The sequence below is a fragment of the Myxine glutinosa genome, chromosome 11 (assembly GCF_964187855.1).
Source record: "Myxine glutinosa chromosome 11, kmMyxGlut1.1, whole genome shotgun sequence".
In the NCBI taxonomy this organism is placed as follows: Eukaryota; Metazoa; Chordata; class Myxini; order Myxiniformes; family Myxinidae; genus Myxine; species Myxine glutinosa.
Genome location: NC_136271.1, coordinates 78,349,945 through 78,368,440, shown reverse-complemented (window position 1 = coordinate 78,368,440; position 18,496 = coordinate 78,349,945). Strand labels below are relative to the sequence as shown.

The following is an 18,496-nucleotide window of genomic DNA, read 5'->3' as shown; positions in this document are numbered from 1 at the left end:
TTGTGTTTCCAGAAAGTTGCTCACGTAAGCAGATCATTCAATTATTTTCGATTCGTGCTTCTGTGCTGGAGATAGTTTTTGAAGAAGAAGAAACGCATGAAGCCTCAATCTTTAACAATCATTATTCCGCATTTTTTGTGGAGTCGGCCGGGGGAAGCTTGACCCGAGTCTTCACGAACTGCCTGGTCAGGCATGACGTAGTCGACTAGTTATGGCAGGAATTTGTAATTTGGCCATGGTGCTGGCGATAGTTCACCTACTCTTCGCGAAGGACACCATGGGACGATTTTACATACACCAACTTGGAGGTTAGAGGTTAGAGGTGAGTGTGCATACCTCTAGGCCATCTTGTGATGCCTCGATCATAGTGAAGTGCCATGTTACAAGCATATGCATACATTCAATGTGCCTGGAGCCTGAACAGTGCAGATTATTGGTTGGGTGAAAAGAGTATGTATGGGGAGGGTGGTGGCGTGCCATAGCTGTGATATGCCACAAACAAGCTGAGTATTAAAAAAAATAAAAGATTGAGGCTCGGGGAAGAAGATTGAGGTGGCTTGGGTGGGGGGTGGATGGAGGAAAAGAAAACGTTATGAAAATGGGGCAACCGGGCTACATTTGAACTCACGAAGCAAGAGAATGAATGACGAGGAGGCAGGAGGGGAAGAAACACAATAACCCGCAAGAAAGGGGACTTGGTTAGGTTAATGGTGGTAGAAATGATCATGAGTAGAAATGGGGAATTCCATGAAAGTGTTGCACTTCTTCCTTGAAGTTCTGGCGGGGAGGGTGGGATTGAACCACTGTTGAAGGCAGTTCCACAAATGGAAGAAAAAAGGAACTAAAGAGTGAAGTTGGGGAGAAAGCCTGGATTTTGAGAGTTGAACCAGTCAGGGTAATTGGAGGAATGTGTGCATCCTGAAGGAACTCGGGAGGGTCGGAGGACTGTGAAAGCAGATTGAGCGCCAGACAGGAGAAGCGGTGAAAAATAGACAGGCCACGTCGACCTGTCTGTAATGTGAGAACAACAGACCTTGTGCTTGGTCTCACATCGGCAGATGCCAACAATTTTGAGAGCTTTAGATACCACAGACCCAGGAGAGGCATATGGGATGTGGGGGTTGTGGGTGGGGATGTGCCAGCCCATATGGAAGAACAGTACTAAATTGAGCTATAGACAAAGGCCTTGTAGGCTGATCAGCTCTGATTGGTGTACATTCGTGAGGGACATACATACAGACGGACAGACAAACACTGTTCTAGATGGCTTTGCCCTACAGGCTATGGGGTAAAAACGACAGGGGCAATCTCCACCAAATTTTACACTTGGGATACACAAGGTCATGTCATGGACATGAAATAATCCATCCTTATTCCCCCTCCCCCTGATTCATTTATTTCATTACGACTATCAGGACATATTTGATCTTCATTTGTCGAGTAATCCTTCAAAACTATTACAATTAACAAAGTATGTGGTATTCAATACTCACTTTTATATATGATCACAAAATGCCGTACTAACCGACTGAAAATCATCTTCCCAGCAATGGATGATCAGGAGAAATGAAACAAATTCCCTCACCAAATATCACTTTCATAGTATTAGTTACAATTTGGACAAGAATGAAACTCACAGGAGGAGAAAAAAAATGGAAATTTTGGAGGAGGAGTGCCTGGGGTGGGTGAGGATGTGGGAGGGGTTGGGGGGGGGGGGGGTTAACGAGGGTAGAAAAGATCATGGTTTTGGCTTAGGGATGATCTGAGATGGTGGTGAACAGTTGGCCTGAAGACCTGGAGGGAAGTGTTTCTTTGGCCGGGACAGAATATTTTTTTAAATAATGGCAGATAAAGGGCAATTTATTTAATATTTTTTAACTGTGGTTTTTACTTTTCACATGATATATTAGACAACTCGTAAAAGCCTGTCAAAAATGACGGGTTGGAACCGTTTATTCGACGGTGCAGCAATGTGAGCCAACACCAGACTTAGGGTGGTTGGAGGCAGTCATAGGAAATGCCTCAATGTTTGAAGAGCCCTTAATCAAAGTTTTAATTATGTATGATCTGGGGGGCATGCACCTCCCTTCCCCCGTCATATATCATCACCCTGTTGTCATAATTTCAGTTCCCCCAAATCATCAAGTGTGATAATTTGCCCCAACCAGGTATATGACGTAATATATGAAAATTCCCTAAAGGGTGTTGAAAGAAACATACCTGGCAAAGCCAAATGGCATTACATCTACCTTTCAGAATTGTAATTGCCGGCTATAAAACTTCTTACCTAATATGTGGGATAAATATGTGAGGGACATACATACATGCGGACGGAGAAACAAACGCTGAAAACACAGAAACCAAACATCTACGCCATAAAAAATCGTTTGTTTAATCACTAATTTGCCAGCTCGACAAACTCTTTGTGACTTTGAAGAAGAGGAAGAAACGCTAATGTATGGTTTATTCACACAGCGGTTTGAACAGAAACATTTATTATTGTGACAGTAGAAACCGTTTAGAAGGACAAGGACCAGCATACAAAATTATATATACAGTATGTAGTGATATTTTGCGAAGCAATAAAAAAATATAAAACGACCCACAAACAACAACAACAACCACAGCCACAATAACAATCGAGTGTTATATAAGATGCTTATTTTCACGTGTTTTACTTCATGTGTTTCACCTGTTTGTTTGTGTTTCACACTGAATGAAAAACGAAAAGGTAGAGCATGCACTTTGTGATACATGACAGGTTCAACGATATGTCCGGCCTGAACGACATAGGAATCAAAATGGCGGTGTGTGGAGTCAGCCGTCGTACCGCCGTAATGACATCACATCACCCCTGTCATGTGACCAGATCCTCAGCTCTGATTGGTGTACGTTTGAGGGGACATACATACATACATACGGACAGACAAACGATGTTCTAGACGGCTTTGCTCAATGGGTTACGCCATAAAAAATGCTTCTGTACACCGACCGCCATGGAGGCTCGGTTTTCAAGCCACCGTCTACAATTCCAATAGAAGAGAGATCATTTCTCTTTTATGGAAAATGTTTTTCGAGTTTGTTTTATCCTCAAAAAGACACTGTAGTAAACACACATTAGTGTAAAAGATTGGCCTTTAAAACCTTCCCTCATGAAGGGGGACAGACATCTGCACAAACACACAAACTGACATTGTGTTTTATATGGTGGATTATTCGTTTCACGAAGGAAATATATTGAGACAATGAAAAATATTAACCCGAAGTGTCATTTGAAAGCTCTTAGGTTGAATGAATTTAACAATCAACTTTTGTTTTTGTGACCTAAACAGTTTTCAATAATAATAATAAGAATATTACAACAAAGGAAACTTCATCAGAATAGCATCAGAGCCCTACTATTCAGCGTGTGTCACCAGGGACATATTTTGAACACTCTAAATTTGTTCATGACATGTTTTCTCCACAGTACCTCATCAAAGCGAACGATATTAAAAGCAAAAAGGGCGTCGACTTCCTACAGAACCTCATCAAGTATTACCACACGGAGTTATGGTGAGTTGTGCTGTGTTCTCACACACCCCTGGCCCTGCAGGAATGCTTACTCACAGTATATAACACATCCCCTAACAATGACTCAGGCAGAGCTCCGAGGTGCTATGTTGGCACAAGTTAAAACAAAGTGCACCGTAGAACTACATTACGATGCTCTTGCAGCGCCCTCACATTTGCTTTCCAAGCAACGTTTAAATCACCAACAGTTTGTTGTTGTTTTTATTTGGACGTAAATGTTGTATTACTTTTCCGTATTAGTCGGCCCGATTGTCTCAGTGATGGTCTCTGCTGTGGGTGGTATACCTTTTATTGTGAGGTTCCCTCATTCCTGTTTCGCCCCCTCTTCCTCCTCCGCATTTTCTGATGCTGCACTGAGCAGTTTCTTTCAGGACAGTTTGAAAACTGTGGAAAACATGAAGGGGAACATTGAAGATCTGACAACACAGTTAAACACAGTAAGAGAAACTTTATCTTATGGCATTGATTTTGTATCAACCCGAATGCACTCTTGATTTGTTAACTCGTCGTTAATAGACAAGTGAATCAGATGTGGACTTGGCGTGGGCAGGGTAACTTGTAAGTGACTATATGACATTAAGAGATAAGGAAATGGCACAATTGGCCACATTTCCAGTTTTCATGTCCATGCTGTCTTGCACTCTATATCCATGCACTCTCCGTCCCACATTGCAGGTGAAACAAACACAGGATGAAGAGAAACGGAAGTTGTCTAACCTGAAAGACAACCTCCGCAGTGCACTGCAGATGGAACAGAAAGAGGTCAGGTCTGATCACTTTACATGACCTTTGCATTTGTCTTGTTTTAGACTTGAACTTTCACCTTATTTGTTTTGTAAGAAATACTCTATCATTACTGACTGTAGATTCAGGCCATTTGTACATGATTAAGATAATATTGGATTCGGTCTTCCAATTTTAATTATGTTTCATTCATCTAAGACTGATAGACGAGCTGCAGATAGATGTAGACAATGGAGGATACACATGGTATATGGGATTTGAACCGAGTGTCATGAGCCAGCATTTCCGATGGGATCACTGAACAGGCCAACCCATTTGGAAATATTTCTATGTCTCGTTACCAACAAGGTTGTCGATAATTTCAAACATTCAATTCCAATTAGATCAAAAATTTAACATCAACAAATATTTCTATAGACGAGTGGTCTCAGAGGGGCAAATGCTACCTAAGTAATTTTACTTCTTTAATGACCCCAATTATTCCACCTTCTTATGGGCTCTGTCGTGGAAAGTTTTCTTTTTCGGAACTAGTTTTTCATGAACTGTCTGGTCAGGCCTGATATTCCTCCGAAGGTAATTTGGACAGGACATTGGAATTTGTTCAGGGTGCCAGTGATAACTCAACTACTCCACACAAAAGACTGTCGATCTTTAATGTCCACCAAAAAATGTTACTGGGACACCAGGCTTGATGCCCATCAAATTGGACGGCACACTTTGTGACGCAATGGCCGGCCTGCAAAGCACTAATCCGACAGGTTATAGTCGGGTTGGGAATTAAACCAGACGTGACAGCTCAAAGGCAAGTGTGTTACCTCTGTAGCATCCTGTTGAACAATGTACGTACCACAATAGTAATACATTAGAAAGTTATATGCATCAAAAGGTACCGAGTGACGATGGCAAAGTTGGTCAAAGAAAGAATAAATCCAATATGCCATGTGTATAATGCAAAAGTAGAATTTGACACGAATGCGTCAATGGATCTGCCTCCGCCCACATTAGATGTCATCCCGCTGTTTACTTTTGATCTCAACTAAAGGTCACATGAATAAAATAAAATGTCACATGAGAAATAAACAGAGAGAGACAGAGAGACAGAGAGAGACAGAGAGAGAGAGAGAGAGAGAGAGAGAGAGAGAGAGAGAGAGAGAGAGAGAGAGAAAGAAAAAGAAAAAGAAAAAAAGAAAGAAAGAAAGAAAGAAAGAAAGAAAGAAAAAGAAGATAAAAAAAGCGAAGAGAGGAAACATCAAATGCTTCTAACTTGGGTTATGATTTGCAAAATGGTTTTCAAAGGACACATGCCTTTTGACCAGTTGAACCAAAATTAAATCAGTTCATCTTTGTATCATTCCATATTTGTACCAAGTTTGGTTGAAATCCCTTCTGTGGTTCATAAGTTATTGTTGGAACAAAGATTTTCAATTAAAGGTCACATGACCATCGACCTTTGACCTTTTGAGCCCCAAATATTATCAGTTCATCGATACATCATATTACATACTTTTAGAAAGTTTGGTTAAAATCCATTTAGCGGTTCACAAGAAGTCGCGGTAACGTAAATCTGCTATACACACGAGCGAGCACAACCCAAAAATACAATATCTCCGGTACCCTAAAAAGCTTTAAGAAACTATTCATGGAAAATGAGAAAACTGAGAACAAGCTGGCCTACAAATGAAAGGAAAGACCAAACGAGATAAGAATCGGCACCTTCAAGACAGTACCTGGCAAGAATCTGTTCTGTTCTGTTCTGTTCAATCTGTTCTGAAACAATCTGTTCTGAAATCTCTGACACACCTTCAACAGCTCTCCCTACCTCTTCCTCCTCTTCCACATCATACCCTACCGCTCCCCCCCCCCTGTTCTGTATCCGATGCTCCCCCTTCCTCTTCTTTAACAGTATGGACCTCAAACATCCGGGGCCTTCGCTCAAACTTGACTGATCTCTCCATACAGGTTGCTTCTGACAAACCAGACGTGATCTGCTTAACAGAAACTTTCCTCCTTCATGATGTCTCTGATTCCTTGGTATCTCTCCCAGGTTACTCCCTCCTCCGGTATGATAGACCTGAGCCTCGTCCTGGAGGGGGGGTTGCTATCTTTATAAAAAACTCTCTTCCTCACTCGCCCTGCACTGCCCTCTCTCCACCTCACCCCCAGGAATACCTTTGGCTACGGCTTCCCCTTCGCTCCCACCTTTTGTTCATATGTGTGTTGTACCGTCCACCAAACAGTGATGACTCCATCTACATCTCGCTGTCTGATAACATGGACCAACTTCTATCTACCCATCCCAACTCTCTCTTCCTCATATGTGGTGATTTAAATTGTCACCATGCCAGTTGGCTGGGTGTGGGTACCTCTCTCACCAGCCATGGCTCTTCAGCAAAGGACTTCTGTGACTCACTGGTACTGACACAATCTGTCAATTTCCCGACCCGGATCTCAATCAACGGAGCATCTTCTCTTCTGGACTTGGTTATGACTAACTTCCCTGAAAATGTCTGCTGCTCTTCTTCTGCTCCAATCGCCTTATCTGATCATGTGCTTGTTAAAGTGGACATCTCTCTGACCATTCTCAGAGAGCCTCCTCAGCGTCGACGAGTCTGGCATTTCACTCAGGCCAACTGGCATGGTCTTCAAGCAGCCATCAATCATCTGGACTGGTCTCCCATCTCTACTGCCTCTGACATCAACTCATCCTGGGAATTCTTCCAAAGTAAACTGCTCTCTCTCATGCACAGATTTATCCCATCTCGTCTTCAGTTGTCATACCCTTCCTCCCATCCATGGTACACGGAATCTTGTGGTGAGGCCGTTGCCCAGAAACAACTTGCTTTCGTCTCCTGCAAAGCAAATCCAACGGAAGGAAATCTCATTTCCTTTCACAAAGCCCGAAACAAGTGTGTATCCACCCTCAGGAGAGCCAGGAAACAATATCTCTCTGTTCTCAGGACAGAACTCTCTTATCTGTCTCCCTCTTCCAAATCCTGGTGACGTATGGTCAAATCTGTTTCTGGTGTTTGTTCCCCCTCCATCCCCTCCCTCACCTCAAACGGCCACACGGCTGACTCCACGCGTGAAAAAGCTGAATGCCTCAACTCTGTGTTTGCCTCTAAATATTGTGTCCCAAACCCATCCCTCTCTGTACCCACCATACCCAGTCATACCCAGCTGCTCCTGGACCCTGTGTCCTTTCCTCCTGACAAGGTGGAAAAGTTTCTGTCAACCCTCGACTCTGATTCTGCAACTGGACCTGACGGCATCAGCCCACGGGTCCTAAAATCTTGTTCTTCCGCTCTTTCACTCCCTCTCTCTGTTCTCTTCACACTCTCTTTTGCTCAAGGTCATCTGCCATCTGCTTGGAAATCTGCCAACATCACCGCTTTGCACAAAAAAGGTGCAAAAACAGATCCCAGCAACGACAGACCAATCAGCCTTCTCTCAATTATCAGTAAAGTCATGGAATCCATCATTGCTTCAGATATGAAATCTTTCCTCTTCTCCAATGGCTTGATCTCTGATCATCAATTTGGTTTCAGACCTGGTCACTCTACTCTGGACATGCTGCTACTGCTTTCTCAGCAATGGATGGAGGTCCTCAATGCCAAACAGGAAATTAGAGCTGTCTCCCTTGACATATCACGTGCCTTCGATACGGTCTGGCACCCCGCTCTGCTCACCAAACTCTCCTTTGTTGGTATCCATGGAAATCTCCACACATGGCTGGCGGACTTCCTCTCTAGTCGTAGTCAACGTGTGGCCCTGAATGGGTTTCTCTCATCTCCTCCTCCTGTTCAGGCTGGAGTTCCCCAAGTCAGTGTTCTGGGCCCTGTGCTTTTTCTGGTCTTCATCAATGATCTCTCCGACTCTCTTGAAAATCCTCTCTATCTCTTTGCTGATGACTCTACTCTCTGTCGCTCCATTCTTCATCCCTCAGATCGGCAGTCTGCAGCCTCCTCACTCTCTGCAGACCTGGACAAAATCACAGACTGGGCAAACAAGTGGAACATGTCTTTCAATCCTGACAAATCTCACACTCTTACGATGTCTCTCCGAAAAGACCGACTGGACAACCCTCCCATCTACTTTCTGAATAATCCTCTCCAAGAAGTTCTGTCACTCAAACTTTTGGGTCTCACTATCTGCCATGATCTTTCCTGGGAAAACCACATTTCAAATCTGGCCTCCAAAGCCAGTCGCCGACTGGGCATCCTCCGTCGTGTGAAGTCCTTCCTTGGCACACCTGAGCTCCTCACTACCTACAAGGCTTTCATCTGCAGCTCAATGGAATACTGCTCTCCCCTCTGGGCTGGTGCTCCTGCCTCACACCTAGCTCGTCTTCACGCTGTTGAAAGCAAAGCATTCAGAATCATTGGAATCTCCCGCGATGAAGCTAACTCCAAGGGCCTCTCACTCACTCACTCACCGCAGGCAGGTTGGTGGTCTTTCCGTCTTCTACCGACTCCTCTCTGGCCTTGCCCCCCAGCTCTCTCTGGGCTCTGTCCCGCAAATATTCCTACAGGTCGCACAAGATCTGCCTGCAACCCTCTTATGGTTAAACTGCCAAAATCAAGACTCTCTGCTCACCTTCACTCCTTCATTCCTCTTTTCTCCCGCCTCTGGAACAAACTCCCTCACTCTCTTCAATCCCACTCCACCCTCCAGGTCTTTAAAACAGCTGTTCACCACCATCTCTTATCTTCCCCCATCCAAAACCTTGATCTTTTCTATCCCCGATAATTTCACCCCAATTCTACTTTTTGAAATACCAATTTCTGTCCTGGAAGTCCTTGGTGTCCTTGTGTTTTATACTTCTCCCACCCCCCCCCCCCCCCTTCCCACGCCTCCTCCCCCCAAGCCCTCTCCCTCCCACACATCTCCCTGCTCTTAAATGTTGTGTGCTCTCAAGTGTTTGTGTGCTTCCGATTCTCTTGTCTTCCGCTCCCTCTTTTTATATATTTTGTTTGTCTGGTTGATTTGTTTGTGAAGTAAATGTCAGCTCTTTCACGAGCTTCGATTCAGTATACAAAAAAAAAAAAAAAAAAAAAAAAAAACCCAGAAATGTCGGGCCACTGTTGAAGATATTCTGGACAGAAATGTCACAAATACTGGAATATGTCACAAAATGAATCCAGATAATGGCAGGAGTATACCATATGACTACAAGATCCATCTGATGCTAGTGTCGGTGGAGATTTAACTGGGAGCTGGATGAGTTGAAGAAACCCTTAGAGCAAATGTCCGTCTGACCAGAAGTTTGCAAGATTTGATGGCATCTCCTAATAGTCAGAGAGCCTACTACACTCTATTTCAACCCATAGCATACAAAAGGTTTGACCCCCTAGAGTTGTTGGGGGTATCAAGCTGAGTAAAAAAAAGTATGTAAGATTGACCCCCCCTGCTGGAACTAGTCACCAGACCCCCCTAAAATGACCCCAATAATGGGTTATTTCAACCCATCTCATACATGGACCAAATTTGGTTACAATATAGTGTCATGTCAGGACATTACAAAAATGTCAAATCTAACAACTTACCCTGCTGGAAAGGTGATGTTAGACCCCCCGCAAAGTACCCCCCAAAATGGGTTATTTCAACCCATCTCATACATGGACCAAATTTGGTCACAATATAGTGTCATGTTAGGACATTACAAAAACATCAAATCTAACAACTTACCCTGCTGGAAAGGTGATGTTAGACCCCCTGCAAAGTGCCCCCCCCTAAAAACGGGTTATTTCAACCCATCTCATACATGGACCAAATTTGGTTACAATATAGTGTCATGTCAGGACATTACACAAACATCAAATCTAACAACTTACCCTGCTGGGTAGGTGATGTTAGACCCCCCGCAATCTCCTATTGCATATACGAACCAAATTTGGTCACGATGTACAAATATAACAAATCTAACGTTACCCTTCTGGAAAAGGTGGGTGATGTTAGACCCTTCCTCAAAACAATCTACACACAAAATACATGATACTTCAAATATATAAACTCACCATCAGTCAATGAGGATTACTATTTATTATCACAAGACTCAAACATAAACGAAACATGACTTCCTGTCAGCAACAGAGCTCTTATTTTAGGGAAGACATCATGATTTATCGTTGTTTTAAAATTCATTTAAAACAATAAATGATACAGGAATAGGTCATTGGTGTGGTCATCAGCATCATCATCAGCGTGGTTTATTAAGTTTATTAAGGCTACACAGAGAGAAATGTTTACACAGCTTGTGTACAATTTTACACATTTCTGATGTTAAAATAGAACTCCAAAACTGTTATGTAAACATTTACATAGGACCTGATATGTAAAATTTTACTAATTAATTATGTTAAGTTTTACATAATTCATATGTAAAAAAAAATTACATATCTCTTATGTAAACTTTTTGCACAGTAATTATGTAAAAATAGAACTCCAAAACTATAATAAATAATATATTGTTTACTGAACTAATTATGTAATTCGCGATTCCCGGTGCACACGAAGCGGTGAGATGCTGTCATAAATATCTGCCAATGTTACCGTAGTGCAGTTCAATCTGAGGATCCTGACTTAACGACTGTGTGACATGAATCCTACTTGATTTTTGCTTTAATTATCATCGTGTCGGCAAATTTGAAATAATCACAGCATTCTACAGTGTATGTGAGTCATAATAATTGCAAAAGAGAATGTATAATTACCTTCAAACCATGCAAAATCGGCAGACATTTATGACAGCTTCTCACCGCTTCGCGTTCACCGAAAAAAAATGGCGACGGGAATGGCGACTCTAACATAATTAGTTCAGTAAAAGAAAATCGGCCTTTACTTAATATTTATGTATTTTACAATATTCACAACACGTTTTGTAACAAAAAAACTTTAGTAAACTCCCTTGATTACATAATAAATGTGAATATGACAAGTTTACACAAAAGTTATGCTCTATTATTGTACATACTATTAGGCCTATGTTATACTTTTACAAAATAATGAGAAATGAAAGAAAACATAACTTTCTTTACATTATTTTGTGTAAAAGAATACCAAACTCTGTAAAATGCCAATGTTACATTACAAATGTGTAATATGAAATTTACGCAAAAGTTATGTTCCATTTTGGTACATAAAATTGGGTTAGATTAAGTTTGGGTTTGGGTACTTCAGATTAAGTTTCCATACTTACTATATGAAAGCATGTTGCTTAAAAACTGGAAAATCTAGAATATGCAGTTCCTCAAGGAGGGGCTCGTTCAGTATCTGTGAAAGTTAAATACAAAATGTATTTGCTATTTGACCATATAATGCTCATGAAATTTAGGATAGTATGCCTACAAGTCAATCATCTCTGATTGGTTTCATTCAGGCTTCTATTATTATATTATATTTGATCATGTCATGCTATTATAAGTGCATCAACAATATTTTATTGGTTGTCCTCTATTGGCTTCCGTAGTTTACAAAAAATATTACCAAGGAGGGCCTAGCAAGGTCATTTGCATACTTTTACTAAACTAGGGGCATTAAATGATGATGTATGTCAATGTACAGACATGTCTTAAGCTGTTAAGTTGTTACATTTGATAATTTGTAATATCCTGATGACATGATTGTGACCGAAGTTGGTTCATGTAAACGATGGCTTGAAACAGGGGTACTTTGGGGCCGGGGGGGGGGGGGGGGGGGGGGGGTCTAACATCACCTACCCAGCAGGGTAAGTTGTTAGATTTGATGTTTTTGCAATGTCCTGACATGACACTATATTGTGACCAAATTTGGTCCATGTATGAGATGGGTTGAAATAACCCGTTTTTAGGGGGGGGCACTTTGCGGGGGTCTAACATCACCTTTCCAGCAGGGTAAGTTGTTAGATTTGATGTTTTTGTAATGTCCTAACATGACACTATATTGTGAACAAATTTGGTCCATGTATGAGATGGGTTGAAATAACCCATTTTGGGGGGTACTTTGCGGGGGGTCTAACATCACCTTTCCAGCAGGGTAAGTTGTTAGATTTGACATTTTTGTAATGTCCTGACATGACACTATATTGTAACCAAATTTGGTCCATGTATGAGATGGGTTGAAATAACCCATTATTGGGGTCATTTTAGGGGGGTCTGGTGACTAGTTCCAGCAGGGGGGGTCAATCTTACATACTTTTTTTTACTCAGCTTGATACCCCCAACAACTCTAGGGGGTCAAACCTTTTGTATGCTATGGGTTGAAATAGAGTGTAGTAGGCTCTCTGACTATAAGAAGTGTGAAATACAGGAGATCTCGATGACTGTTTTTTTAAATTGTGTACAAGATCGAGGCTCGTGTCAGAGCTAACATTAAGGACAAAAAAACAAACGGACACATAAGACGAAATAAAGGGAGCGGGAGACAAGATGGGTAGAGAGGAGGAAGCACACAAGTACAACATTTGAGAGCAGGGACATCGGGACATCTGTGGGAGGGAGAGGGCTTGGGGGGAGGAGGCGGGGGATGGGGGGGGGGGGGGGAGAGGTAAAAAACAAACAAACACATGGACACTGCTAGGACTTCCAGGAAAGAAGTTGGTATTTCAGAAAAGTGGATCTGGTGAGAAAAGCGGATTTGAAAGAGTGAAGGTGAGCAGAGAATCTTGATTTTGGCAGTTTCACCAGAAGAGGGTTGCAGGCAGATCTTGTGCGACCTGTAGGAATATTTGCGGGACAGAGAAAAAACAGGGCTGGGGGCTAAGTCAGAGAGGAGTCGGTAGAAGACAGAAAGACCACCAACCTGCCTGTGGTGAGTGAGTGAAAGGCCCTCAGAGTTAGCTTCATCGCGGGAGATTCCAATCATTGTGAAAGCTTTGGTTTCAACAGCATGAAGCCGAGCTAGGTGTGAGGCAGGAGCACCAGCCCAGAGGGGAGAGCAGTATTCCATTGAGCTGCGGATGAAAGCCTTGTATGTGGTGAGGACCTCAGGTGTGCCAAGGAAGGACTTCGCATGACGGAGAATGCCCAGTAGGCGACTGGCTTTGGAGGCCAGCTTGGACATGTGTTTTTCCCAGGAAAGATCATGGCAGTTGTGAGACCAAAGAGATTGAGTGACAGAACTTCTTGGAGGGGATTGTTGAGAAAGTAGATGGGAGGGTTGTCCAGATGGTCTTTTTGAAGAAACACAGTGAGAGTATGAGATTTGTCAGGATTGAAAGACATGTTCCACTTTTTGACCAGTCTGTGATTTTGTCCAGGTCTGCAGAGAGTGAGGAGGCTGCAGACTGCCGATTTGAGCGATGAGGAATGGAGCAGCAGAGAGTGGAGTCATCAGCAAAGAGAAAGAGAGGATTTTCCAGAGAGTCGGAGAGATCATTGATGAAGACCAGAAAAAGCACAGGGCTCAGAACACTGCCTTAGGGAACTCCAGCCTGAACAGGAAGGGGAGATGAGAGAAATCCATTCAGGGCCACACGTTGACTACGACCAGAGAGGAAGTCTGCAAGTCATGCGTGGATATTTCCATGGATACCATAGGAGGAGATTTTGGTGAGCAGAGTGGGGTGCCAGACCGTATCGAAGGCACATGATATGTCAAGGGAGACAGCTCTAATTTCCTGTTTGACATTGAGGACCTCCATCCATTGTTGAGACAGCAGAAGCCACATATCCAGAGTAGAATGACCTGGTCTGAATCCAAATTGACGATCAGAGATTAAGCCATTGGAGAAGAGGAAAGATTTGATATCCGAAGCAATGATGGATTCCATGACTTTGCTGATGATATATATATATAATATATATATAATATATATATATATATATATATATATATATATATATATATATATATATATATATATATATATATATATATATATATATATATATATATATATATATATATCTACTGTGGATGAATATATTTCATGCTTTTATTATTTGCCTAATTACGCAGGCTGATTGGTCTGTCGTTGCAAGGATAAACTTTCTGCTTGATTTGTTTATTTTTTGCAATGCAATGTTAGTCAATCATTACACGCCCGAATAATGATCTCTTGAGTGGCATTGTTTCATTTCCAAAGAAAGGTGACATAGCTATCCAAGCAAATATGATGGTATGAGTTTCACACCGATAGTACCTCAGATGTCCAACAATATAATTGCTAATCACATTTGGCCATACCTGGAGCCATTACTTACACCCATTTAGAATGGTGTCAAAAAAAAAAGATCAACAGTTGTACGCATATTAGCCATGCATAGACTTGTTGAAGGTGTAAAGGATAAAAACGTCAAGTGTTATGACATTCTTAGACTTTAAAAACTATATACTCAATACACAGAGTTCAAAAATGAAGACATCACCAAGACCTAGCAGACCAGCAGGTGAGGTTCGGGTCTGACGTTTCAATGAATCCTCATTGTATGTGTGGTATGTGCCCACCCATCATATTGACAGGATGGACCATACAAGCAAGTCCGCAGTTACAGTCTCCATCAGCTGCAAGGAAACAAGCTTTACGGCAGTGAAATGAACGGATTCCTGAATAAGAGGAGCGATGGGTGAGTGGGTGAGCGAGTGAGTGTTCATGTTAACTTGGTGTGCCATGGGGTGAAGGAAAACTACAATGGCACTCAGGTGGGGATCTGGCACTCTGTACATACAATGAACAAGTTGTGTTTCTATGGTTAATGCAACTTAAGTGAATTTCGCACTAATTGATAAATCAAGAAGAACCCCTTACCCACTACCAATACGTGCCCAATGAATGAACGAACAAACGGGAATCCTTACTTATTCTGTCCTTATCAGGTCCAATCATTCCATGGTAGAAAGACAGAGAAAATCACGGGGTAGAAAAACAGTGCATTGTGCGGTGGGATGTCACAGGATGGTCAAGGCCAGGTGCCGGCCACACTGGCAGGGAAAATGCTGCTGTGTCCTGTTACTCTGGGCTCTGTGGACGAGGAGAGGGTATGGCTCTGGGGCGGGTGGGGATGGCTCTAGCAGTGGCAGGAGTGAGCAAAGCACACAGCTCTTCTAAAGCGGCATTCTGGCTTCTTGATTCCTGCCAATTACACCCGCCTTTATTGCCTTCTCCCCATACATCACCCATTATGCCCCCGCCCCTACCCTCTCACTCACCATTGAATCATGGACCCATTCGATGGTCGCAGGGCCGCTCCCCGGTGCTTGTTGCAGACACTGCTGAGGGGACAGTGTTACGCGGTGACATTTCCCACCCAGCTAGCACTTCAAGGCCTAGCAGAATGCTAGAAAGTACATAAATGACTAATGTAATGAATGAAATGAAAAAGAATGCTAAAAAGTACATGAAACGAAAGCGCGCAGGGATGGTGATTTTTCGACCCACATTAGGAAGGGTGGACGCCATCCTCTCGATTACATATAATGAACAACACTCATCCAATATTACAATTAATTATTTTATACTTAATCTACGACATTTATGAAGACACACACACACACAACAGGCATTTTAAGGCCATTTTCCCTGCTAGAGCGGGGGTTAGCCGCAAGACATTTACGAAGGAACTAACTAACCAAGCAAAAAAAAAAAAAAAAAAAAAAAATATATATATATATACATATATATATAGATATATAGATATATATATATATAGATATATATGTATGGATATATCTATATATATATATCTGTGCAGCGTCTGTCCTATGTTGTGTTGTCCTGTGTTGTCACTGAACTACTTTCTCAAACTTTTGTGAAATCGTACCAAACTTCTGGAATGCACATATCTCTCCCGTCGATATGTCCTAAGGGTATTTCTTTTGAAAAATGTTCCATTTTTTTTTTTGGGGGGGGAATTTATTTGGGAATTTTTTTTTTTCAACTTCAATTGTTTATAAAATGTGATATCACGTATCATACATTTGTGCAAAATAATTGTTTGAATTATGATTGGTTTAAACCATGACAAAACGGCAACTCGGGTACAGTCATTTATCTATACTAGGGCATTGCCCGTACGTGGGTGCCCGTTCCTTGCCAAAAAAAAAAAAAAACGCTACCCGTACGCTCTACCCCGCCCGTACGCCCGTAAACAAAAAATAACAACGCTCTTCGCTTCCGCCCTTCGCTCTGACTGAATTGGGAGAAATAATGCGCATAAGAAATCGAATTACGTACCGTAATGGCGGTCAGCTCGTAACGCGCACACTGTCCGGAAGTTCGCATATCGCATATCTATCTATCTATCTATTAATGCCCATTTATTCAATTATCGCCAACGTATTTTGGCTTTTTGCAATTTAATCGCAAGGAAAAGTAGAAAGAGAAGAGGGAAAAAAAGAAAAGCCTTGCCTTGCTGCAAACAGCTGCTGCAAACAACAACAACATGGAAGGCTGCACTGTCCGGAAGTTGGCATATCGCAGTTACGATTATTTTAGTGTTAATGGCCAATTATTCAATTAGCGCCAACGTATTTTGGCTGTTTGCAATTTAATCGCAAGGAAAAGTAGAAAGAGAAGAGGGAAAAAAAGAAAAGCCTTGCATTAACGCATTAACGCTTGCATTGCATTAACGGTTCGGCACACGTGATAGCTCGCTGCTCTCTGATTGGTTGAAGCGTTTTTTGGACATAGCTCGGTAGGTACTTGTCCGATTAATTACAAACCTTGAAAAGGCACATCCTCGGGTCCCCAGCAATATACCTGGCAAGTTTCAAGTATATCGGACCCGTGGTTGTCGAGAAACAGCGGTCACAGACACACAGACACACAGACAGACACACAGAGATTGCTGGAATTATAGATAGAAGATATCTACACATCTGGGCAGTGTTTGTGTTCTCACTTAACGACTCCCTCAAACTTTTGTTTCCGTGGTTGTGAAGTGTTTTTAATAACGTTGTGGTGGTTTTGAATCATGTGGTGGTGAGGTATTTTGAATTATGTGGTGGTGAGGTGTTTTTAAATCACATGGTGGTGAGGTGTTTTGAATTAATTGGTGTTGAGGTATTTATAATTACGTGGTGGTGAGGTGTTTTTAATTATGTGGTGGTGAGGTGTTTAGAATTAGTTTGGTGATGAGGTGTTTTGAATTATGTGGTGGTGAGGTGTTTTGAATTCCTTGGTGGTGAGGTGTTTTTAAATGACGTGGTGGTGAGGTGTTTTTATTACGTGTTTTATGGCTGTGAGGTGTTTTTATTATGTGTTTTATGGCTGTGAGGTGTTTTTACTTTCGTGGTGGTGAGGTGTTTTTATTACGTGTTTTATGGCTGTGAGGTGTTTTTATTACGTGTTTTATGGCTGTGAGGTGTTTTTACTTTCGTGGTGGTGAGGTGTTTTTAAATGACGTGGTGGTGAGGTGTTTTTATTACGTGTTTTATGGCTGTGAGGTGTTTTTAATTTCGTGGTGGTGAGGTGTTTTTATTACGTGTTTTATGGCTGTGAGGTGTTTTTATTACGTGTTTTATGGCTGTGAGGTGTTTTTACTTTCGTGGTGGTGAGGTGTTTTTATTACGTGTTTTATGGCTGTGAGGTGTTTTTATTACGTGTTTTATGGCTGTGAGGTGTTTTTATTACGTGTTTTATGGCTGTGAGGTGTTTTTACTTTCGTGGTGGTGAGGTGTTTTTATTACGTGTTTTATGGCTGTGAGGTGTTTTTATTACGTGTTTTATGGCTGTGAGGTGTTTTTAATTTCGTGGTGGTGAGGTGTTTTTATTACGTGTTTTATGGCTGTGAGGGGTTTTTATTACGTGTTTTATGGCTGTGAGGTGTTTTTATTACGTGTTTTAAGGCTGTGAGGTGTTTTTAATTTCGTGGTGGTGAGCTGTTTTTATTACGTGTTTTATGGCTGTGAGGTGTTTTTATTACGTGTTTTAAGGCTGTGAGGTGTTTTTAATTTCGTGGTGGTGAGCTGTTTTTATTACGTGTTTTAAGGCTGTGAGGTGTTTTTATTACGTGTTTTATGGCTGTGAAGTGTTTTTATTACGTGTTTTAAGGCTGTGAGGTGTTTTTAATTTTGTGGTGGTGAGGTGTTTTTATTACGTGTTTTATGGCTGTGAGGTGTTTTTATTATGTGTTTTATGGCTGTGAGGTGTTTTTATTACGTGTTTTATGGCTGTGAGGTGTTCTTAATTTCGTGGTGGTGAGGTGTTTTTATTACGTGTTTGATGGCTGTGAGGTGTTTTCAATTTCGTGGTGGTGAGATGTTT

General features: G+C 41.8%; 1 protein-coding gene across 4 annotated transcripts in view; it reads left to right on the top strand.

Moving 5' to 3' along the window:
• LOC137436793 (arf-GAP with SH3 domain, ANK repeat and PH domain-containing protein 2) overlaps positions 1–18,496 on the top strand; it is an 83,231-nt gene that overhangs the window by 26,862 nt on the left and 37,873 nt on the right. For all 4 annotated transcript variants that reach the window (XM_068130898.2, XM_078786807.1, XM_068130896.2 and 1 more), the window contains exons 7-10: positions 3,470–3,555; positions 3,935–4,010; positions 4,249–4,335; positions 14,755–14,858. In XM_068130898.2, the coding sequence (XP_067986999.1) occupies positions 3,470–3,555; positions 3,935–4,010; positions 4,249–4,335; positions 14,755–14,858 (353 nt within the window). The remainder of the gene's footprint in view (positions 1–3,469; positions 3,556–3,934; positions 4,011–4,248; positions 4,336–14,754; positions 14,859–18,496) is intronic.